General features: G+C 40.4%; 11 protein-coding genes across 11 annotated transcripts; 5 read left to right on the top strand and 6 right to left on the bottom strand.

Moving 5' to 3' along the window:
- Positions 1 to 272: 272 nt before the first annotated feature.
- WALSEDRAFT_61238 (Rho GTPase activation protein) lies at positions 273 to 2,899 on the top strand. Its single transcript, XM_006959966.1, has 3 exons — positions 273 to 341; positions 389 to 1,658; positions 1,705 to 2,899. Exons 1-3 carry the CDS (start codon positions 280 to 282, stop codon positions 2,650 to 2,652), a joined length of 2,280 nt encoding a protein of 759 aa, XP_006960028.1. The 5' UTR covers positions 273 to 279; the 3' UTR covers positions 2,653 to 2,899.
- Positions 2,900 to 2,998: 99 nt separating this feature from the next.
- WALSEDRAFT_65883 (hypothetical protein) lies at positions 2,999 to 5,103 on the bottom strand (the record flags this gene model as incomplete). Its single annotated transcript, XM_006959965.1, has 6 exons — positions 2,999 to 3,165; positions 3,213 to 4,025; positions 4,075 to 4,240; positions 4,291 to 4,717; positions 4,768 to 5,050; positions 5,097 to 5,103. 6 exons carry the CDS (start codon positions 5,101 to 5,103, stop codon positions 2,999 to 3,001), a joined length of 1,863 nt encoding a protein of 620 aa, XP_006960027.1.
- A 43-nt stretch (positions 5,104 to 5,146) lies between these two features.
- On the top strand, positions 5,147 to 6,551 carry WALSEDRAFT_70239 (hypothetical protein; the record flags this gene model as incomplete). The annotated part of the gene is made up of 3 exons (XM_006959964.1): positions 5,147 to 5,326; positions 5,372 to 5,855; positions 5,902 to 6,551. 3 exons carry the CDS (start codon positions 5,147 to 5,149, stop codon positions 6,549 to 6,551), a joined length of 1,314 nt encoding a protein of 437 aa, XP_006960026.1.
- Positions 6,552 to 6,972: 421 nt separating this feature from the next.
- WALSEDRAFT_65881 (alpha/beta-hydrolase) lies at positions 6,973 to 8,077 on the bottom strand (the record flags this gene model as incomplete). Its single annotated transcript, XM_006959963.1, has 3 exons — positions 6,973 to 7,755; positions 7,801 to 7,886; positions 7,930 to 8,077. The coding sequence occupies 3 exons, from the start codon at positions 8,075 to 8,077 to the stop codon at positions 6,973 to 6,975; spliced, it is 1,017 nt and encodes a 338-aa protein (XP_006960025.1).
- A 195-nt stretch (positions 8,078 to 8,272) lies between these two features.
- On the bottom strand, positions 8,273 to 9,920 carry WALSEDRAFT_33699 (6-phosphogluconate dehydrogenase; the record flags this gene model as incomplete). The annotated part of the gene is made up of 4 exons (XM_006959962.1): positions 9,867 to 9,920; positions 9,811 to 9,822; positions 9,648 to 9,766; positions 8,273 to 9,601 (listed from the first exon to the last, which is right to left on the bottom strand). Exons 1-4 carry the CDS (start codon positions 9,887 to 9,889, stop codon positions 8,274 to 8,276), a joined length of 1,482 nt encoding a protein of 493 aa, XP_006960024.1. The 5' UTR covers positions 9,890 to 9,920.
- Positions 9,921 to 11,123: 1,203 nt separating this feature from the next.
- Positions 11,124 to 14,265, top strand: WALSEDRAFT_21498 (hypothetical protein; the record flags this gene model as incomplete). Its single annotated transcript, XM_006959961.1, has 2 exons — positions 11,124 to 13,431; positions 13,469 to 14,265. The coding sequence occupies 2 exons, from the start codon at positions 11,124 to 11,126 to the stop codon at positions 14,263 to 14,265; spliced, it is 3,105 nt and encodes a 1,034-aa protein (XP_006960023.1).
- A 96-nt stretch (positions 14,266 to 14,361) lies between these two features.
- Positions 14,362 to 16,757, bottom strand: WALSEDRAFT_58458 (DUF21-domain-containing protein). Its single transcript, XM_006959960.1, has 10 exons — positions 16,716 to 16,757; positions 16,521 to 16,667; positions 16,151 to 16,494; positions 15,935 to 16,101; positions 15,847 to 15,890; positions 15,557 to 15,800; positions 15,359 to 15,504; positions 15,129 to 15,312; positions 14,894 to 15,086; positions 14,362 to 14,846 (listed from the first exon to the last, which is right to left on the bottom strand). The coding sequence occupies exons 1-10, from the start codon at positions 16,749 to 16,751 to the stop codon at positions 14,474 to 14,476; spliced, it is 1,878 nt and encodes a 625-aa protein (XP_006960022.1). The 5' UTR covers positions 16,752 to 16,757; the 3' UTR covers positions 14,362 to 14,473.
- An 83-nt stretch (positions 16,758 to 16,840) lies between these two features.
- WALSEDRAFT_61236 (hypothetical protein) lies at positions 16,841 to 18,274 on the top strand. Its single transcript, XM_006959959.1, has 2 exons — positions 16,841 to 16,894; positions 16,938 to 18,274. Exons 1-2 carry the CDS (start codon positions 16,861 to 16,863, stop codon positions 17,756 to 17,758), a joined length of 855 nt encoding a protein of 284 aa, XP_006960021.1. The 5' UTR covers positions 16,841 to 16,860; the 3' UTR covers positions 17,759 to 18,274.
- WALSEDRAFT_58456 (hypothetical protein) lies at positions 16,875 to 19,079 on the bottom strand. Its single transcript, XM_006959958.1, has 5 exons — positions 18,686 to 19,079; positions 18,492 to 18,637; positions 18,321 to 18,444; positions 16,941 to 18,274; positions 16,875 to 16,894 (listed from the first exon to the last, which is right to left on the bottom strand). The coding sequence occupies exons 1-4, from the start codon at positions 19,066 to 19,068 to the stop codon at positions 17,830 to 17,832; spliced, it is 1,098 nt and encodes a 365-aa protein (XP_006960020.1). The 5' UTR covers positions 19,069 to 19,079; the 3' UTR covers positions 16,875 to 16,894; positions 16,941 to 17,829.
- Positions 19,080 to 19,108: 29 nt separating this feature from the next.
- WALSEDRAFT_70231 (trimeric LpxA-like protein) lies at positions 19,109 to 19,808 on the top strand (the record flags this gene model as incomplete). The annotated part of the gene is made up of 3 exons (XM_006959957.1): positions 19,109 to 19,147; positions 19,193 to 19,516; positions 19,564 to 19,808. The coding sequence occupies 3 exons, from the start codon at positions 19,109 to 19,111 to the stop codon at positions 19,753 to 19,755; spliced, it is 555 nt and encodes a 184-aa protein (XP_006960019.1). The 3' UTR covers positions 19,756 to 19,808.
- Positions 19,809 to 19,814: 6 nt separating this feature from the next.
- MpkA (kinase-like protein) lies at positions 19,815 to 21,913 on the bottom strand (the record flags this gene model as incomplete). Its single annotated transcript, XM_006959956.1, has 16 exons — positions 19,815 to 19,980; positions 20,027 to 20,217; positions 20,264 to 20,301; positions 20,350 to 20,515; positions 20,560 to 20,628; positions 20,675 to 20,757; positions 20,805 to 20,847; positions 20,894 to 21,001; positions 21,026 to 21,186; positions 21,232 to 21,292; positions 21,343 to 21,373; positions 21,417 to 21,454; positions 21,555 to 21,577; positions 21,623 to 21,664; positions 21,710 to 21,808; positions 21,898 to 21,913. The coding sequence occupies 16 exons, from the start codon at positions 21,911 to 21,913 to the stop codon at positions 19,815 to 19,817; spliced, it is 1,335 nt and encodes a 444-aa protein (XP_006960018.1).
- Between the last annotated feature and the right edge of the window lie 2 nt (positions 21,914 to 21,915).

The following is a 21,915-nucleotide window of genomic DNA, read 5'->3' as shown; positions in this document are numbered from 1 at the left end:
TAAATGTATCATAAGAGAAGAATTTTCATAGTAAAAAAGACGACTCACTTCTCTTAGTGCGCTGCTTGTACATAATTCTATGGCCACACTCCCTGCATCTGATAGGCTCTCTTGGTCTGATATCGTTTGGGCTTCCACAGTCTGTCTTCTAATTAAAGGGTGCTAGAACTATAGTGTCTACCTCACCTGCACACAGATACTTCATTATAAGATTTTTGTCTTCAAAGTTGTTGTTCATATTTTACGCCCTCTTCGTTGTCGACCTTCAAGAAGAGCGTAATGACTGGAAGAGCGACTCAGAGAAACACCCAGAGACAGTCCTTCACGGCCTTGTACTCAATGTGCGTATTTTTATTTACTATTTACTCACCCCTTATATTTCACTCAGGGCTGCTGAGCAGGACGTAGACGCAGATGACGACCTCGCACGGGCGCAAAAGAGATTACGGGAGTTGAAGTCAAAAATATCCTCACAGTCGAAGAAGAACTTCGTTTTAGAGCGTGACGTACGTTATTTAGATGGTAGAATCGCCCTTTTGATCCAAAATCGTATGGCTGCCGATGAGAAAGAGGAAGTCGCACAAACGTTGGAGGAAACTGACGATAGCGCTGGTTGGCTCGATGATAGGAAGGTACAGCAGTACGCAAACTTATTCTTCTTGTTGCAATCTGAACCAAGGCATATCGCCGTACTTTGTCGACTCGTTAGTCTTGCTGAAATCGACACTTTATTACAAACCGTTATGTTCACTCTTTATGGTAACCAATACGAGTCACGTGAAGAGCACCTTCTACTTACAATGTTCCAATCCGTTCTCTCCGCACAGTTTGAGACCGCAACCGAGTTTGGTAGTCTTCTTAGAGCTAACACCCCTGTATCAAGAATGATGACGACATATACACGCAGAGGACCTGGTCAATCCTACCTCAAGAGCGTCCTCGCTGACCGTATAAACTCACTCATTGAACACAAAGACCTCAACTTAGAAACCAATCCACTGAAGGTGTACGAGCAGATGCTCAACTCTATTGAGGAGGAGAAGGGTGTTCTTCCACCTGGTTTACATAGAGGTGTATCAACTGAAGTAGCAGCTGAAAATCCAGATGTACAAGCTATAATCAAGCCAAGAATAACGATGTTGATAGAAATTGCAAACTCTTTCCTTTACACTATTATTGACTCAATCGATGCTGTTCCATACGGTATAAGGTGGATATGTAAACAAATTAGATCACTCACTAGAAGAAAATACCCACAAGCAACTGATTATGCTATTTGCTCTCTTATTGGTGGTTTCTTCTTCTTAAGATTCATAAACCCTGCTATCGTCACTCCACAAGCATATATGTTGGTTGATGGTATACCTGCAAAGCACCCTCGTAGAACGTTGACATTGATAGCGAAAATGCTTCAAAATTTGGCTAACAAGCCAAGTTATGCTAAGGAAGCTTATATGATGCAGCTTAACCCATTTGTTGAGAACAACAAAGCCAGAATAAACCAATTCCTCAACAACCTTTGTGAGGTTGGTGACTTTTACGATCAACTCGAAATGGATCAATATATGGCACTCAGTAAAAAGGAACTTCAAATAAACATCACACTCAATGAGTTGTATAATACCCACGCACTACTTATACAACATATGGATATCCTTGTGAGTTAACTTATTATAAGACGACATCCATCTAATACAGTCAAAGGCGCCACAGAGCAAGCAACATCTTAGGATACTTCTAGATGAACTAGGTCCATCACCTACTCTCGTACCTAGAAAAGACAATCGAACCATCAATCTTCCAATGTTCAGTAGATGGGAGACGCCTATACAAGATTTGACAACTGCATTAATGGCTGAATCTAATATCACACAGAATGACATTTTATATATGGAAGCTAAATCGATTTTCGTTCAATTAATTAGATCAATGCCAGGTGCAGATAAGATACCAGTTGATTTGCCAGCTATAGCAGAAAGAGCCGCAACCACAAAGGATCCAATACTCGTTAAGAAGGGAATTAAAGTGAAAGAAATGCTCAGAGAATTAGAAGAAATTGGAATTATTGATAGAAGCGATGAATACAATCTTATGCAAGAAGAAGTACAAGCTGAATTGGCACATTTAGGTAACATAAGAGAGAAAGTTTTAGTTGAATCTAAAAGTTTGGATAGTGTCTATAAAACTATATGTGATCACAACAATTACCTTCGCTCACAACTTGAATCCTATAAAGCATACCTTGCCAATGTTAGAATTAACTCATCAAAGGATTCAAAATCCTCAGCTGGTGGTGTAGGTGTTGTAACCGTCGGTGGTAAAGAGAAAAAACCTGCGAAATCTCATATATTAGGTCCATATAGGTTCACGCATTATCAATTAGAGAAAGAAGACATCATTCGTCAATCGAACGTACCAGAGAATAGAAGAAATAATATTTACTTCAACTTCACCTCACCTACACCGGGTACATTTATAATTGCATTACATTATAAAGGTAGAGAGAAAGCGATCCTCGAGATGGACTTGAAGATTGACGATTTACTTGAAAAACAAAAAGATGGTGTCAATTTACTCGATTTGGAGTACGTTCAATTGGATGTTGATAGAGTTCTATCTTTACTCCAAAAATCTTTCTCAAAGAGACGCTAAAAGGAAACTCTTAGAAATAACTCTTGTTGTTTGCACAATTACCTTTCCACTTTATTGAGATCATTTTTGGCAGTTTCGTTAATTTTTGGAACATTTAGAAGACTCTTTATTGCAACTCATCGTTTTTTTTCTCTCAATCTTAGATACTAGTAATATTCACGCACAGGTCTATATATATCTCACTCATTTCTCTCTCACAACTTTTTTTACCCTTAATTCTTTCTCCACTCTTGTAACAATTTCACCCAGATTATACACTTAATGAATTTCCTTTTCTATATTTTAGTCAAAAATGTTTTAGTTACACCTATATCGTAAAAAAGTTGTCAATCGTATATAATGATTATCAGGCTTCAGCTAATATTGAAGCAATCGTGAGTGTAGTAGTGAAAACGACGAGGAGAACGCCAAATATCAACATAGCGATATCAGCAGCCTTAACGTATGTTGATCTTGCGCATGCTTTAAGATGTAATAAAGGTGGATAAATGAAACAAAGCGGTACGCAAGCCACTAGATAATTCTCATTAGTTAAGTCAATAAAAGAAAGTACCACTCACAAGATCCAATTAATGAAACAAACTTATCCAAATCATTTGCACCAAGTATACTAACGACTATGCAAATAAAGACTATAAGTAGTCTAAACAAGTTCTTCTTCCACTTTACTTTGTTACTGAATTTACCTGATCTAACAAACAAACCAGCTTCCATAATTCTAACAGCTGGGAATAATTGCAGGGGTATACTCAGTAATATAGCGATAGAGTAGAGGAATTGAACTATTTGTACGAATTTGTCGTCTTGTGGGAGGTTAGAAATGACGACCGTTTTTATCTGACTACCGAAGGCAGCATAACCTAAAAATCCAGAACCTGCGAATAAACTTGTAAGTACTACCATAACACCTGATAAAACGTATGGAAATTTCTTTGGTTCTTTCATTGATTCCATAACTGGTATTATCAATCCTATACCTTCAAAGGCGAATACAGCTGTACCCATGAATAATGGATAAGATTTAGAATTGAATAAAACGACATCCTTCGCAATACCCTTTTCTAATAAAACTGCTGATTCTTGTCCAAATAAGTAAACTATCCCAATCAAAATGAACGCATCTGCTATAAGAGCAGTCAACGATAATTTTGTTAAGTTTCTATATAATGCTAATGGCGTAAGGATAGGTATTTGCATCACAATGAAGAGCATCGTTGGTAGATTGAGATTACTTTCGCTAACTGCTATAACGAAAGCTCGGAGGTTTTCAGCAACGAATACGGTGTATGCTGATACGAAACCCATTTGTGAAATTGTTATTGAAGCCAATATAGCTAATCTCATTTTGTTACCATATAGTATACCACCGATGTCTATAATTACCTGGGTTAGGTTACTCTTTATGTAGACGATGTTACATACCTCCAAATGAGCCAGGTATTTTGTAACTGGTGTGTATAAGCAATATATATGCCCACATATTCAGGAGTGCGATAATAATAATTACCGCGGTCGAAAAGTAAAGACCACCATTTAAGAAAGCGCGACCAAGGAAGAGTATACCAGTACCTATGAAGGACTTTAAGAGCTATAAGGATATCAGATTAAATGAACTAATATCCTTAAGCGGTTACATACCATCAAAACAGCCTGGGTGATACTAGCTGTACCACGCCTTGCAGTTGAAGTTGACCTCCTCCTTACTGGTATTGGTTTAGGTAAAAGAGAATCACGCTCACTGCGACCTCTGACAGCCTCGTCTCTATCCTCCTCGCTCAACTCTTCAATTTCCTCTAACTCTTCACCAGCGAAATGACCAAAGAGGAGCAGGTAATCAACAAATGTTGTACTAGCAATTTCAGGCTCTTCATCACCTCTCTCTCTTGCTTTGTTCACTATATGGTGTCGTCTAAATCCGCCAGGATGACGTAAATATCCCAAAGAATGGTCGATTTCAGTCTCAGATTGTGACTCTATAGCAGATTGCACGTTCGAAAAAGACATGCTCCTAGGGCGTGTAGAAGTTGAATTTCTATGTTGTCTCTCCCATGCGTATAAATGATGACTAAATTAGATAAGCCGATATTGAGGGATATACAAAGGAGGACTACTCACGTGATATCAGCGCCTGGGACGTCTAAAGGTGCAGAGAACTCCTCCTCTGGCTCTTCTATATCGTCTGTGGACGTGTTGTTATTGTCAGGCTGACTATTCTGATAGGGTGAGTGTGAGTTTGAGTTTGATTTATTCCTCTCCTCCTTTGAAACCAAGTGCTTTCTTAGCAACTCTGCCTTGTACTCGTCGCTGGCGTCCTCGAAATCGTCTTTCCGTAAATGGGATAGACGGTTCTGTTTGCTAGGTGAAGAACTGTAGTTATTAGATAAGCTATCGTTTGGACCTGAGTAGTTGTATTAGTAAATTCTATTATAAAATATTACACCGACTTGACATGATAGTCGATAAGGAACTTGGAATATCTTGAAATAAAACACCGATGGCTGAAAATCCAGAACAACCGGGCGGTAAAAAGCTCGGTACTCTACAGAGTGACACCTCTAATTCTGCAACTCGCACTAATGAGTACTCAAATACTCAACAAACCCGTGCTGGTACGACAAAGATGAAGTTTGCACCAAAGATACAACCACGCAAGAAGCCAGTAGAGGTTAAGCAAGTGAGTCTCTCATTTTTATTAGCTATCCATCCAACTTCTACTTAGGAATCCGCTGAGTCCAGTACACGAGGCAGAGGTAGAGGCAGAGGCAGAGGTGACGCATCTAGGGGTAGAGGTAGAGGTAGAGGTGAAGTCCAGATGACGGCTTCAGGTCCCTTCGCTATGGGTCCTTCAAAGAACGCAGGAATGGGTAGAGCTCGTTCTTCAGCTGCAGCTACCGGTATAACAATTGGTGGTAATAGACAGGCAATGCAGAAGGATGCCTCGCAATTATCTGGTGGAAAACCATCCGTATTAGCAGGCGATAGAGGTGCAACGATCAAAGACGAACCTGAACAATACTCTGAGAATGAGGATGAAGGTATGGAAATCATCGATATACAGCGAGTTGGTGAGTTGGATCAAAACGCTCCAACTACTATACCTAGAGAGCATTACAAATATGAGACAAAGAAGGATAAAAAGAAAAAGAAGGATGTTAAATTCAATGTTAAATCTGAACAGAAAGACAAAGACGGTGATGATAAGAGTAGGTGAATGTTTGATTTTTGAAATAAACACTTAACTCTTTATAGTGCAAGAGGACGAAGATGACGATATGGAACAAGCTGATGTAGAAGATATCGCAGAGGGTGGATTGGACCTCAGTGAATCAGAAGAGGAAGACGAGACTGAAGACGTTGCTCATGACTTTACAGTTGGTTTGGAAGCTGAGGAAGACCAGCTGCTCTTCTTCCAGTTTCCGAAGACATTTCCAAAATTTGCAGGACCACCTAAGCTAGCAAATACAGACAAAAAAGTATCCTTCGCTGATGAGGATGACAAGAAAGAATCATCTGAAAGTGATAAAATGGATGTCAAAGAAGAAAGCAAACCTGATGTCAAACCCGACGTCAAACCGGATCTTTCTGAAGTTGATCAAACTGGACATGATGACGACGCAGAGGGTGAAATTGGTGAACTGCTGGTATACGAAGATGGCCAAGTTAAGATGCATGTTGGAAATGGAATAGTGTTCGACATGAATAGAGCTACACAACCTTCATTCGTCCAACACGTCGTATCGATCGATGATCACCATAGACAAATGTCAGTACTTGGTGAAGTCGGTCTAAGGTATTCTGCAACACTTGATATAAATAGATTAATTGAGCAGATGTTTTTGGACGAACAAAAGCAACGCGAGGAGCAAGAAGCCGCTGATGCGGCAAAAAGGGGAGCTTGAGCTCAATAGGCATATAGATATTTATTATGTATAAATGCATTACTTCTAATCTAAATAGTCACGATGGATGAGATGGGTGTAAACAAGTAAGCACTAAATGAGATTTTAAGGAGATTATGCAGTTGCGTATATGTGTGCATATATAGTAGTTGGTCAGTGAAATGACCAATAGCTAGAGGTTTATGTCCAATGTCAGATCTATTCTATCATACATGTTTTAGTGTATGCCCATTTAGATAACCAGAGAGACTCAAGTACAAAGTATATACATTTGTCACTAAGTGAATGGAATTGCACATAATCAGTTGTTCGAGACCTTCAAACGATATACATGATTAACAGTCAGTAGATGCAAACGGTAATGTAGAACTTGTAATTCAAATAGAAGGTATTATATACATAGGTAAACATGTTTAAAAATCTATAATGTACTCTTCACATCATCCTGAATCCATTCAAGTATGTATTTGCAAATCAGATCCGGTTTTTCAAGCATGTACCAATGTGTTATACCATCTGGTACAACGATAGTCTTGAATAAATCATCTGAAGCCTCTGCATATTCTTTCTTTTTCTCATCAGAGAAAATTGGTTCACCTTGGAAAATTATCTGCATGAAAGGCATTTCAAACCCGAGCGGTACATCTAATTCAAGCTCTGAGTTGATTTCCCAAACCTTGTAGTAGCTACAAGGACCTCTCATGCCGTGTTTTCTGAATTGTTCTACATGCCATTCGTAATGCTCTCCCAGGAGGGATGATTTGTGGGCTGTTTGCGGATGAACTTCCTTCTCCCACCTCTCTGAGCCGGAGTCTTGTAAGTTTGCACAAGCCGGACGTGTATCTTGGTCAGTTGGATAACTAAATAGGTTCGCAAAGAAAGATTTTAATTTGGCTTCAGAGCTATCAAGTCTGTTGATTGTTACATCTTCTCTCCATACAAGCTGATATTTGAGAAGATCATATCCAGCTGCTATCAAAGTTTCTATGGAATGTTTGGCTCTTGCAGGTGGGAAGTATGGCACGCTCAATACAGCCAATTTCTTCACTCTGTTTGGGAATAATGCCGAGAAACGTTGTGATATCAAGCTACCCCAATCGTGTCCGACTACAAATACTTGAGACACGTTGATGTAATCAAGCAATGCGTTCATATCTTTTGCTATTTCCACACGTGTATACCTTCTAAGATCCTCTGGTGATTCCTTATCTATTCTCAGAAACCAAATTACCACCTTAAGGTTACTTACAGTACCACAATAACCGACGGTGCTTGGAACAATACAACGGTAGCCACTTTGGACGAGTCTTTCTATCAGTTTATGCCATGTAAACCCTACACAATAAAGAGAGTGATTGTAGATGACCAGTGTACCTACAAGTATCTGGATATCCATGGACAAGCAACACGGCACCTCTGGTAAGCTCCTCACCCTTCTCATTAGTAGTTATATCAACGTATCTATACTTTAGATCACGTATAAGAGCTTCATTGAGTGTATAGCTACTTGGATCGTCAAATTTCATTCCTTCGTCGTTGTCGGAATCCGAAATGCGATTCCGGTTTTTCTGAATCGGGATAAGCGCATAACCGGATCTTTGTCAGACAATCTAAAACTTCTCCAAAGAACCCTTTAGATTAAAGAAATTACATTATATTTCAAAATTTCCAAAAGCATTTGCATTAATCAAGAAAATTAAAATTGTTTATATATATATCGTTTTAAGCAGCGTAAGCGGATGATGCAACACGACCACCTCTACCAGTCCAGTTCAAGTGGTTTGGTTGACCCTTGACGAACTTGTCTGACTTGGCTGAGTCCTTAACTTGGAAAGTGTGAGCACCGAAGAAGTCACGTTGAGCTTGGATGAGGGAGGCGGATGGAAGGTCAGCTGATCTGTATGAGTCAAGGAAGGAGAGGGATGATGAGAGGGCTGGGACTGGGATACCCCAGAGGGTGGCTTGAGCGACAACACGTCTCCATCCAGCTTGAGCGTTTTCGAGTGCCTTTACGAAGAAGTCATCGAACAAGAGTGATTCGAGTTCTGGGTTACGTTCGTATGCCTTTGTGATATCACCAAGGAAGACAGACTTGATGATACAACCACCACGCCACATCTTTGCGATACCAGCGTTGTTGAGCTTCCAGCCGTATTCCTTAGCAGCTTCACGGAAGAGGAGGAAACCTTGAGCGTATGAGATGATCTTGGCACCGTAGAGTGCTTGTTCGAGGTCGTTGATGAAGGCAGCCTTGTCACCTGAGAATGACTCCTTGGCTGGACCCTTGAGCTTTTGAGCGGCGGTTTGACGTTCGCTCTTCAAAGATGAGACACAACGAGCAAAGACGGCTTCAGCAATGAGGGTGACTGGGGTACCGAGGTCAAGAGCGTTGACACCAGTCCACTTACCGGTACCCTTTTGACCAGCAGAGTCGAGGATAGAGTCGACGGTGGCTTCACCGTCAGTCTTGTGTTCGAGAATTTGAGCGGTGATGTCAGTCAAGAATGAGTCAAGAACACCGGAGTTCCACTTCTTGAAGGCACCAGCAACTTCGTCATGGCTGAGGCCAACACCACGAAGGAGAATGTCGAAGGCTTCACCGAGGACTTGCATGTCACCGTATTCGATACCGTTGTGTACCATCTTGACGTAGTGACCAGCACCTTGGTCACCAACCCAGTCACAACATGGTTCGTTACCGTTGACTTGAGCTGAGGTCTTTTGGAGGATTTCCTTGATGTGTGGCCATGCCTCTGGGTTACCACCTGGCATGATTGATGGACCCCAACGGGCACCTTCTTCACCACCGGAGACACCGGAGCCGACGAAGAGGAGACCGTCCTTTTCGAGTTCTTGGGTACGGCGGATAGAGTCTGGGTAGTGTGAGTTACCTGCGTCAATGACGATATCGCCCTTTTCGAGGTATGGCTTGAGTTGGTCAATGAAGGAGTCGACAGCTGGACCAGCCTTGACGAGAAGAATGATCTTACGTGGTCTCTTGAGTTGCTTGCAGAATTCTTCAATGGAGTGTGCACCAACGATTGGCTTACCTGCTCTATATCAGTGTGTGTGTCTTCTCGATTAGAGCGTACGCACCCTTAGCCTCGTTTGCTAAGAAATCGTCAACCTTTGAGGTGGTACGGTTGTAGGCGGAGACTTGGAAGCCCTTATCAGCCATGTTAAGGATGAGGTTTTGACCCATAACGGCCAAACCGCTGGGGTGCGTTAGATCGAGGATAACGTGCGATGAGGGACATACATCAAACCGATACTGCAGAGTATTAGATAAATTGTTAGTTAATAGTTATTACTCACTCTGCAACAGCTTCTTGTGACATTTTTGTAATTACTTGGTAGTTCAAGTTCAAGAGAGCAATTGCTGGCGCGAGTTTCTGATCACTCCGAAAGCGAGATCATATATTGTAATTGTTTAATAAGTAAAATATTATATTTTTACGCATAACAGCTCATTCGCATCAATCCGAGTCCCTTTTCATTCGTTTCTGTGCTATGAAAATGATCTGATATTACATCATCTCTTTTTAAAACATCCAATTTACAGCTTTATAGCCACAGTTGTACCTTGCATATCATCTTACAGCTTACAAAAGCATCTCAGACGTCTATTCCGCTTTCCCTATTTTACGGAATTTGCGGACCTTGGTTTGTTAATCATCTAAACGGATATTTCATCCGGAGGGGTTATTTTAGTCACGGATATGCAGTATATGCGTCATAGATTGTTGCCTAGACTGTCTATATTATTCAGCACGTGTCTTTATCTCGCAATCTATCAAAGGGTCTTCCAACGGAGCTTTTGCACGCGTAAATTAGAGATACACGCGTCAGCTGATACCCTTGCGTATTATCGCCTATCGTACCTTTCGAGAAAGATCATATTCTGGTCTTTTGCGTATAATTGTTACATAAACAGAATGACACAATTTATCAGTGTTCACTAATAACTATTGGTATGCTTATCCTATTAATACACTCCAACAGGTCTATCTGTACGCCTATGTTGCTGATCTCCAGATATCACATCGTCTGTTCACTTGTGTGGTCAAATTAGCGGATATTAGCGTATGCATACATTAAAGTTAACTGTATATAGCCAATAGGTCATACACTATCTACATTACTCATATTTAGCTAATATCTCTGCGATAAGTAGAGATTGAGGTACTTTTGTAATAAACTGACTACTACGATGATAACTAATAGTAAATAAATAACGTATCCATATATTTCATATCCTCGTTGTTCCTTCAACTCTTATTCCCAACCATCATTATGGCAGGTAATCCAGTAAGCGAGTAAACAGAATAAATAAATAAATATTCACGTATTCCATAGGATGAATCATCTGCTATCTCTTCACTTGGTGGACTAGCCCTTAACGATCTCATTGGAGGCGAATTAGAAGGCTACGACTCTTCATACCTCCAATCGTTCGGTTTGGCTGGCTCAAATAAGCTATCGAAAGAGCAAATAGAGAATGATGATCTATTTGGTGACGACGACGACGATGAGCAGATTGGTGCTAACGTTGGAGACGACTTTGAGGATGATATGGACGAGGATTTACCCGAAGAGGAGGAAACTCTAAAAGGTACTCCCAGCCAGTCGAAAGCAAGAGGCGAGGATGATGACTACGATGAAGATTACGATGCCATCGATGAGCAACCTTACGAGCCGGAAGAAGGTGATATGGAAGAAATAGCTGATAAAGAAGAGGAAGCTAAGAAGATTGACGTCAAAGAGATATTTCCTGCATTCGACGCTGATAAAGTTCTCAATTTCACTCATCTGTTCTCAAATCGTGGCCAAAAGAGGCGGAAAATAAACTCCAATAGGAAGGTTATACAGCCACCGCACATTCATGTCCACTTTCAACAAGCCCCATCTACCAAAGAGCTTTTCAATCGTCCACTTCCACCCACTGTACCAAAACCTACGTATATTGATCATCTTGTTAGTAGAATATGGAACCCAAACGTCCAACGCGACTCCAAATGGAAGAAGGAAGAGCCATCCGGGGAAGTTAAAGACACAAAGGAGATGACCCTAGTTGATTTAGCTGATTGGGAGGATGATATCAAGTGGTCAGCAGGTCCTGAGGTACCTCTTCATATCAAGAATGGTATCCCAATGATAGCCACTTTACCACCAAATAGTTCACTTATGGATGATGACTGGACTAAATCTATTATTTTCAACGAGAAGCAGAAGCCTCAACAGTCATTTGTCAAATTGACACTTGATATGAATGATCCATCGTTGATGTTTGAAGAACTAGACGAGAGCTCTCAACAACCAGCCACTAACGCTTTGACGTCAACATCAGCCGATCCCTTCAATCTTTCTAACGATCATCTTTATGAACAATCAGTAACCGCACCAAAGCATCGTATTAGACAAACATTTAGTCAAATTGATGTACAGCACGCATACCCAGCACTGAAATTACAATTACCATTCTACAAGACACGTCTTAGTAAAAACGAAGCGCGTAGTTTCCATCGTCCAATTTTGATGTTTCCACTCAACGTTGAACAGAGATTTGCTAAAGTGCGTAGTGGTAAGAAGAAGAAAGATAAGGAGAAGAGACGTGCTGCGAAGGTTGATGGTGGTGCTGAATTATTACATACTACCAAGGATCTAACCCTAAAAGATGGTACAAATTACGCTTTATGGGAATACTCAGAGGAATATCCATCAATTATGTCAAATTTCGGTATGGGTAGTGTTCTAGTTAATTATTATAGAAAGAAAGACCAACACGATGATCATGTGCCAAAATCAGATTTTGGTGAACCTTTCGTTTTGGATGTTGCAGATGAATCGCCATTTATGAAATTAGGTTTTGTGGATTCAGGTCAAACTATACCAACACTTTACAATAATTTAATAAGAGCACCACTATTCAGACATCAAGCCAATCCAACTGATTTCCTTGTTATTAGATCAACATCAAGGCATGAAACTAGTTACTTTATAAGGGAAATTAAGAACGTCTTCTTGGTCGGTCAAACTTATCCAGTATCTGCCGTACCTGGTCCACATTCTCGTATGATTACGAACACAACGAAGTATAGATTACAAGCGATAGCTTACAAATTACTCAAAAGGACCAAAGGTGAGAGATTAATTCTTGATCGTCTTTGGAAATACTTCCAAGATCAAAATGAGATGCAAATGCGTCAACGTTTGAAGGAATTTATGGAGTATAATAGAAAAGGTGAACACGCTGGATATTGGAGGTTGAAAGCCACTGCAAAAATACCAGAAAATGAAGAAATTTTGAAGTTAGTATCACCAGAACACGTAGCGTTATGTGAAGCAATGCAAGTCGGTCAGCGTAGGTTGCTTGACGCTGGTTACGGTAATGTTGAAGATGAAAGCCAAGATACAACGGCAGGTGATGAGACTAAATTATCAATTGAGCAGCAATTAGCGCCTTGGATAACAACAAAGAATTTCGTTAACGCTACGCAATCTAAAGCTATGCTTAAACTCTATGGTGAAGGTGATCCGAGTGGACGAGGTGAAGCTTTCTCATTTATTAGAGTTTCCATGAAAGATATTTTCTTGAGAGCTGGTGAAGATCCAGAGAAGATTAGAGCAGAAGTTGACAATAGACCTAAGCATGCTCATAGATATACCGTCGCTGAACAGCAGAAGGTTTATAAAGAAGAAATTGCAAGAATTTGGAAAGCTCAATTCAAGGCGCTGTCTAATCCAATTGCTCCAAAGCTTGACAGAAAGGATGAAGAGGCCTTTGCAAGTCACCAACGTGCCCAAAAGGAAGCTGATGAAGAGAAAGAGAAAGCTAAATCTCAACATGGTACTAAAATATTGAAGATCAGAAGATTGGTGGGTTTGTTATTAGGATTATTATTATGATATACTAACAGTTTCCCAGATAAACGGAAGTTGGCAAACTGAAATGATCGAAGACTCAGCGGTCATAAGTGCATATGTACGCAAGAGACAAATTATTGAAGATCAATCATTGGATGTTGACAAGATTGAACCAACTGGTGATGAAGAATTGGACAGACGTCGTGCAAAGATGATCGAAGAAAAGATCAACCTCATGCGTCGTAACCAAGAGCGTAGATTACAACGTAAGAATCAACAGTTGACTTCAGCTGGTGGAGAACCACTGCAAATGAAGACAACGACGAAATCAGATACAACAAGAAAGTGTGGAAATTGTGGACAAATTGGGCACATGAAAACTAATAGAAAATGTCCACTTTGGGCACAATTCCATGGTCCAAATGCTCAACCTTCGCCTAATGCGGCTGCACAATTGCCAACTCCTACTGTAGCAGCTACGCCTGGTATAGTTAGTGGATTACCATCGACGATTGATGCTAATAACGTCGCTGGATTCGGTACGCCACAAAATCAAGGACCTACACCGGCAGGGGGATCTCAACCTGGTACACCAGCTGGTGCTAACCAATCAAAGATCAAATTAAATGTTGGTGGTAATAAGTCATCGACTCAGTCACCGCAGCCTGCCGGAATGCAACAACTACCTCCACAATTCTTGCAACCACAACAGATATTACAAGCTCAACAAGCTCAGCAATTTGCTCAACAGATGGCACAACAACAGCAACAACAGCAACAATTCGCACAACCATTCCCATTCCCATTCCCGCTGCCTAATCAAGACCAGCAACAATCGCCACCATCCTGATTATTCTAACTTATGCTGTAATTATTTTCTCTTCATAATTTCATATATGCATGAATATTTACAAAAATAAAAATAAAAGACAATAAGTTGGCAAATGATTAAATTCCTTGTTTATTTGTGCAAGAGTGTGAGTGTGTTTGTCCTTATCAAAAGAGTTTCGAAAAAGTAAATTTTACGAAATTGAGTATAAGAAAATGCAAAGTTAATTTTATAGAGATCCATAATTGTTTTGATTATCTGAAGGAGGTGATCCAACCATCGAATTTTGAAGTCTACTTCTGTTAGCAGGATATCTAGGTGCAGGACTAGAAATCAAGGGTGCGCGTTCGTCTGTTGAGTTTTCAACTATATCTTCATTAGTCATATTGGCAGCTGTACTACTTGGATTTGAAACCATTGCGTTTGAAATTGGTGTAGAAGTACCCAATTTTCTCTTTACTTGAATAACTGGTGATTCAGCTCGCGAATTTGAACTTGTTTCTGGCAGACTACCCCTTCTTACAGCTTTTTGACGTTCATATATACCTTTGATATACTGATGTGTGCGTACAACTCTTCTCTTTGTTCTATTATCCATAATCCTTCGGTTGGTTATTAGAAAGATCCTTTAAATTCATAATGAACGTACCTGTCAGACTCATCTATGATCTCTTCACCAAGGATTTCTTCAAGAACGTCTTCAAGAGTGGCTACACCGAGTACACCCCTGCCGAGCATATCACCTGGGTGTTCAGTGATGACTAGAAGGTGTGCACGTCCAGTTTGGAAGTAATCCAATGCCTGGAAGCAACTAATATTTGGAAGTGCTTCTGGTAGAACAGCTGCGAGTTGTTAATTACGCAATGAAAGATAATTCTACTCACAAAGAGCAAAATCACTCACGAACCACTTATCTTCAGGATCATATTTGATGAGTTTCTTTACTAAAAGCATACCAATGAACCTCGTTGGGTTGTTCGGCGTGTGGATTGGAATTCTAGAGTAACCATGGTGTAATATCTTATCAATGACGGTTTCATCGACAACTTGATCACTTGAAAGTGTATACTTGGGCTTCATTAGAGTAAAACAATGGAAGTGTTTTGAAACTTACGACGTCTTCAATTGGTGTCATAATATCCGTAACTTTCTTTTCATTCAATGATAAACATGCTTCCATAATGTTAATTTCATCATCTTGCAATGGTTCAACGCCATATCTGTGCAAATTCAAGAAAGATTTCAATTCTGCTTTCTTATCTGTTAAACGTGGGTCAGTGAGACAACAACTATGGGTAAGTAATCAACTCACATGTAGTATCATGTTGACTTCCTAGAACATGATCTAAGAGTTTACTTAGAGGGTATGTGATTGGAGATGTAGCGTAACACAACATCAGAACTAAAGGTGAGAAGAATGAACCAATAGCGAGACCATGTCGAGCGCAGATAGATTGTGGTATAATTCTATAGCATGTTAGGAGGAAAGGCGTAATTTTGTGATAAACCCACTCTCCGAATATGAAAATGGAAGCTGTTGAGAGAATAATGGCAGTCTGAGTAGCCAGATTAGAGTATAATAAGGTAAAGATGCTAGCCTACATATCCACCACCGAGGATGCTGTCCAAAAAGATTGGTAATGCCTCTACTGGATGTAAGATTGTGAAGTAAGAAGACGAGTATACTGACCATTTACGACAGAATTCGAGAGTAACAAAACACTAAGAATCCAATGTCTACCGAGGCTCAGCAATTTCAATAACTTCCTCGCGTGTTCCTTTTCAACTTCGCTTTCCCCGCTCGTTTCGAGCACTTTAAGGTTTAAGTCGTCAAGGGAAAGGATGCCGAGAGTGAGTCTAAGCGGAGGGCCTTAATGGATGATGTATTGAATATAGAAATACTCACCCAGCAAATAAACCACCGGATAAGACGAGGCAGACTGAAATAAGCAGTTGTACGTAAAACAAAGTTGTACCGGGGGGATGATCAGGTTTAGAGGCCTGCTTATGTAGAATCTTAATAGGTGAAGCTAAAGTCAGGCCGACTTGTAGCAAATTGAGCGATAACGGTCTTCTCATTTGATGATGGTAGCTTATGAAGGAAGTAGAAGTAGAAGCGGAAAATAAATTATTCGTACAAGATATTTTAGCCTTGTCTCTGTCCCCATGTTCGTACTTTTGGTATTGCTTCAAGGCTTTCCATTGATGTGACTGAGTTACCACGTACAACCTGGGTGAGTGAGTATACGACTGTGAATAGCAAACAATAGGCTCACGATCTGTCCAATTCTCGTCTTCTCACCTGCAAAGGTTTCGTCGCTTGCATCATCCAAGACGAGGTTCAAGAACAAGTCGAAACCTCTCAATTGACCGGTTACTTTCCTGTTAGCTTGCAGGTGTACTAAAACGCGTTTATCCATGTACTAGATTGTTATCGTTTAGCTGGGTTCGTAGCCATAGACTAGACTAACCTTCTTCAACTCTGGGTTTGATATTTTTGCAGACATACTAATAAACTAACAACTAAAGTGAGCTATTTTAAATGCCTTATTCAAATAAAACTAACTTTTGTTCTTCGTAGTTCGAGTGAAAGCAACTTGTCGTTCTACAATCATCATGGCTTTACCAAATGCACTTGGAAAATTAATGGGTGAGTCTTTTATTTAAAGCTAGAGTCTTCTAACAAAACTCAGTACCCGCCGCTATCGGTATTTCTGTACTACAATCTTCAATATACGACGTACCCGGTGGCTTTAAAGCTGTCATGTTCGATAGATTCTCTGGTGTTAAAGATATCTCTATAGGCGAAGGTACACACTTCCTTATCCCTTGGCTCCAAAGGGCTATCCTCTACGATTGTAGAATCAAGCCACGCAATATCGCAACAACAACTGGTTCAAAGGATTTGCAAATGGTTTCACTCACTTTGAGAGTTTTGAGTAGACCAGATATTGACAAATTACCTACAATTTACAAAGGTTTGGGTTTGGACTACGAGGAGAGAGTTTTGCCTTCAATTGGTAATGAAGTACTTAAAGCTATCGTCGCTCAATTTGACGCTGCTGAATTGATCACACAAAGAGAAGTCGTCTCCAGTCGTATACGTGAAGACCTCCTCAAAAGAGCGAGTGAGTTTAACATCAAATTGGACGACGTTTCCATCACACATATGACTTTCGGCAAGGAGTTCACAAAGGCCGTAGAACAGAAGCAGATCGCTCAACAGGAGGCTGAGAGAGCGAGATTCATCGTAGAAAGATCCGATCAAGAGAGGAAGGCTAACATTATCAGAAGTGAAGGTGAAGCAGAAGCTGCAGCTACTGTCTCAAAGGCCATGGATAGATACGGTGAGGCTTTACTCACACTTAGAAGGATTGAAGCATCAAAGGATATCGCTACTAGATTGTCCAATGGCAGCAATCAAAACGTCACCTTCCTTCCTTCATCTGGTTCTGGTGGACAAAGTAATGGAATCTTACTCAACATCCCAACCGATAACAATTCACGAGTCTAATATAAATTATTTCATACATCATTTTCTACTTGATTCGTCTGATAAATACTACATTACATATACAATAAATCTTATATAACTCTCTGTCGTTTACTCCTCTCTTTTTCCTTTTCGGCGATGAATGCATCCCTATCAATATCATCCTGCTGTCTATACCTATTATCAACGTCCTCATCATCGCGCTTCTTTTTCGGTTTGTCTTGCAATGTGGTATCCTCGTCTTTTAACGTTTTATACTTTGTTTGTTTCGTCTTACCAAAGTCTCTGACTTGCATAACTTCTGGCAGTTTACCCAGATCAACTTGATTCATCGTAGGTCCAGAAAGATCTCTCTTGAGGACATCGAAATCCTGATGGAAAGCACCTTTATGCCAGAATTTCTGCATGTATGTACCACCTTGTCTATCTTTATATTTATCTTCACGCTTTTGCTTCGCGAGTTCCATGTCCTCTTTAAGACGCAACTCTTCTGGCATAGCACGTCTACGTTCAATCTCTGCTATCTCTTCGTCACGTCTGTGGGTATTATTAGTAATACAATAAGATTACGCAAACTACTCACTTGATTTGCGCTTCTTTATGTCTCTGTATACGCTTTAATTCGCGTAATCTCCAGGCGTCGAATTCAGCATCTGGTTCTAAACCATCAGTGTCGTCTACATCTGGTATCAAATCGGTTGCATCCTCTTGAATAAACTGTCAGATAGTTGTATATCAGTGAAGATAAACCCACTCTCAGCCAATTCTCTACGTATACTATCTGCTACCATATCAATTGACGCTTGTTTACGCTCTTCCTCAGCTTTCTCTCTTTTCTTATGTGCTTCTTCAGAGTCTAGGCTTTCTTTTTCTTTCTGCAAAACAGTCTCTCTTGCACGTCTGGTTGTGGTTAGAATACTATACTATCATCCTGAGAATAGGACGTACTTTGGAACGAAAGTTGGTTTCAATCTTGGTGCTGATACTTCCTCCTCACTGGATTCCTCTTCGCTCGATTCTTCCTCCTCGCTGCTGCTGCTCTCCTCTTTAACTTCTGGTTTGATATCTGGTTGTACATCAACGGCTGTACCGATATCAATATTCTTTATATTACTGCTGATGCCAATTTTAGTAGGTTTCTGGTCCACCTCTTCTGTATCAATCGCTGTAAGCTCCTGATCATCTTCTTCCTTCTGCTGCTCTTCTTCTCCTTCTTCTTCCTCATCTGAGCTTTCTTGTGTAAGACCCTCTGGTATCTGACCTGGTCTATATCTCTGCGCAGGTTTTGCAACTTTCTGTGAAGGTTTTGTTTTCCTAGCTAGCGATGACATGGTTGTTGCTTATCAAGTTTCTTAATTTGATACGACGAGGATGTCTAGATTTAAAAATGACAGCCTATGGATAGAAACTGTATATACTATCTAGCCATACTATCATTCACTAATCCAGCCCAAGGATACAGGTAATAGAATATCAAAGAAGGCTGTTATTTGCGCACCAGTTAATATCATCCTTTCTGGTAATGTAATAATAAAACCTGAGGTTATTATAAGGGGTGATCTCAGGCGTACAGGTCCATCACCGTCTGTCGCGATTAGCATCGGTAAATTCACAATCCTCGACGATGGATGCATTATAAGACCAGCTTATAAGACATACAAGGGTACTTTTAGTTACTATCCAATGAAAATTGGTGATTTCACTACTATCGGTTCTCAAACAATACTAGAAGCTGCACAAGTTGGTTCATACGTTGAAATTGGAAGGAATTGCGTTATTGTAGGTCACACTTCTACGCTTTTACATCCTATTTATAACTCATTCAGGGTCGTTTCGTCGTTATCAAAGATTGTGCCAAGGTCGCGCCAAATTCTGTCATACCGCCCAATACTGTTATACCACCATACGCCTTATTCAGCGGCAATCCAGCCGTTCAAATAGACACATTACCTGAAAGTACACTAGACAATGTTGAACTATCAACAACGACTAGCTATAATGAGTTCAAAATGACATAATTTCTTAGACAATAAGTTGACAAAATTATTAATCCTGTATTTTTGAATAAATTGTAAATCTAGATTTTAGTGCTTGCTAATTCCCTTTCTAACTCTTCAGAAGGATCGTCGAGGACGTAGCTGCCATCGTTGGCGTTAGCTTGAGGTGGGATTGTATAGCTTGACGTGAGTTCATCTTTTGGTGTCTCGTTGCCGCTAAGTTCCTCTCTTGATGGGACAGGAAGGCTGTTTAAACATTTCAGTAACATAATTTTATCAAAATATGCCATACCTCTCTTTAGCTTCTTTAGCCTGTATGTGTGCAGCAGCTTGCTCTTCCATTAGTCTTTGTTGTTCTGCCTGTTGTTGTTGTTGAACATTGACAGGTGTCCTTACTTTCTTTCTGAAGGACTTGACTTCCTCAACGATCGCGCTTTTCATACCCTCCAGACTGTCTTCAACTTCAAATCCAAAGTCGAAACGCTAAATAATGTGAGCTATAATAGCGCGTTTAGCTATTTTTACTAACCTCTGGACAGCTTGGTTCATCAGTTGGGTCGTGCCATACTATGTATACATTAGTGAATCATTATCATATGTCTCACTTTCACTAACCAGCAAGGTATGGATGTTTGAGAGCTTCGTCGCAAGTGATACGCTTTGCTGGATCAAACGTAAGCATTTTAGAGAGTAAATCAAGAGCCAGTGGGTTCGCTTTTGGATAGATTCTTTCGAACGGTATACGTGGTTTGATTGGTAGTGAGCGAATATACTCAACGGCCTGGGGAGCTGTGAGTCGACAAATAATAAATATTGAAAACGTACGCGCGGACTACCAACTCTGCGGAGTGTCTCTTCAGATGGTGTACCAAGTACGTGTAATATTTGATTGAGCTGGTAGATTGTCAATAGAGAGGGAGCAAATTAGATAATATCCCACCTGATCGACGTAGTCTCTACCTTTGAAGATTGGTCTACCACCAAGCAACTCAGCGAGAATACATCCTACTGACCAAATATCAACTTTGCATTATGTCAGACGAATTAGTATATTTTAAGAGATCACGCACTAGAAGTTGAATAGTTTGCAAAGCTAAGCATAATTTCAGGTGCCTGAAATTGTAAGATAAGCAAATTCTCTTGCAATTATAAAACGCACTCTGTACCACCTCGTAGCGACATATTCAGTCATGAATCCAGCACTACCGGCCAAACCAGCTCTTAATGGATCAGATTCAAATCCTCTAGCTAAACCAAAGTCGCATATCTTCAATTCGCAATCCGCGTTGACCAATAAATTGCCCGGTTTCAAATCACGGTGGATAACGTCAGCGCTATGGATGTATTTCAGACCGCAGAGTGTTTGATAAACGAACGATTGGTAGTGCTGATCAGTAAGTGGCTGTCCTGATCTGATAATCGCGTGTAAATCTGCTTCCATGAGTTCCTCATCTTGATAATGATCAGATATACCAACGGAGGTGCAGGCTAACTTACAGAGGTATACCTCGTTGAAGTTTGAGTAGTCTACTATATCCATATCATATAGACATGTTATCTTGGAATCGAAGTTAGACAAACGAACGACGGATGTAGCTTCTCTCCTACATTTTTATGTCCTCTAAAATGGTGTAGGAGTCTAAGACGATTAGATGGGGTAGTTGACGATAAAGCGCACCCACTTTATTTCACGGAGTGCACGTTTTGTCAGAATTGTCTGCTGCTGTGTTAGAATGTATGACAGCAGGAAGAATATTTCACACCTTAGAGCTTGTTCAAATGTGAGATAGTGTTTATAGAGATACGAGCACTCACAAAACGCCTCTGAGCTTCTTGATAGCCACTATTGCGCATTAGTAGACGTTATCATATCTCATTATCAGCCCACATTTTGTACCACTAGCTTCATGTTTGCCAGCGACGACGCAACCTAGTAAAGCATTAGATATATTGCAGGTCATAGCTATTTACTCACCGTATGCACCCTGGCCGAGCTCTTTGTGCAACGAGTAACCCTCCTGAACTGCGTAGGTAGTTCCGAAGGCCTGGAAATGTTTGCGTGGTTGTAATTGTGCTTTATTCTTATGAATACAGTTCTTTAGAGACAAAATTGTACGTACACATCTTGACTGTTACAGTGGAAGTGACGTAGCGAATAATAACAAGGATATGCATTCATTT

Source organism: Wallemia mellicola (assembly GCF_000263375.1).
Source record: "Wallemia mellicola CBS 633.66 unplaced genomic scaffold WALSEscaffold_22, whole genome shotgun sequence".
Taxonomy (NCBI): Eukaryota; Fungi; Basidiomycota; class Wallemiomycetes; order Wallemiales; family Wallemiaceae; genus Wallemia; species Wallemia mellicola.
This window is presented reverse-complemented; position numbering and strand designations above follow the sequence as displayed.

Excerpts from the sequence above, each read along its gene's own strand:
- WALSEDRAFT_58458 (XM_006959960.1), bottom strand. The coding sequence starts at position 16,751 with ATGTCTGCAAAAATATCAAACCCAGAGTTGAAGAAG. Across the intron at positions 16,495-16,520 it reads AGACGAGAATTGGACAGATC|TCGTATACTCACTCACCCAG; the intron begins GTGAGCCTATTG and ends TGCTATTCACAG. Across the intron at positions 15,087-15,128 it reads CGTGAGTGATTTTGCTCTTT|CTGTTCTACCAGAAGCACTT; the intron begins GTGAGTAGAATT and ends AACAACTCGCAG.
- WALSEDRAFT_58456 (XM_006959958.1), bottom strand. The coding sequence starts at position 19,068 with ATGTCATCGCTAGCTAGGAAAACAAAACCTTCACAGAAAGTTGCAAAA. Across the intron at positions 18,638-18,685 it reads AAACCAACTTTCGTTCCAAA|ACGTGCAAGAGAGACTGTTT; the intron begins GTACGTCCTATT and ends AACCACAACCAG. Across the intron at positions 18,445-18,491 it reads ACGTAGAGAATTGGCTGAGA|AGGATGCAACCGATTTGATA; the intron begins GTGGGTTTATCT and ends AGTTTATTCAAG.
- WALSEDRAFT_61236 (XM_006959959.1), top strand. The coding sequence starts at position 16,861 with ATGGCTTTACCAAATGCACTTGGAAAATTAATGG. Across the intron at positions 16,895-16,937 it reads TGCACTTGGAAAATTAATGG|TACCCGCCGCTATCGGTATT; the intron begins GTGAGTCTTTTA and ends AACAAAACTCAG.
- WALSEDRAFT_61238 (XM_006959966.1), top strand. The coding sequence starts at position 280 with ATGACTGGAAGAGCGACTCAGAGAAACACCCAGAGACAGTCCTTCACG. Across the intron at positions 342-388 it reads TTCACGGCCTTGTACTCAAT|GGCTGCTGAGCAGGACGTAG; the intron begins GTGCGTATTTTT and ends TATTTCACTCAG. Across the intron at positions 1,659-1,704 it reads TACAACATATGGATATCCTT|GCGCCACAGAGCAAGCAACA; the intron begins GTGAGTTAACTT and ends ATACAGTCAAAG.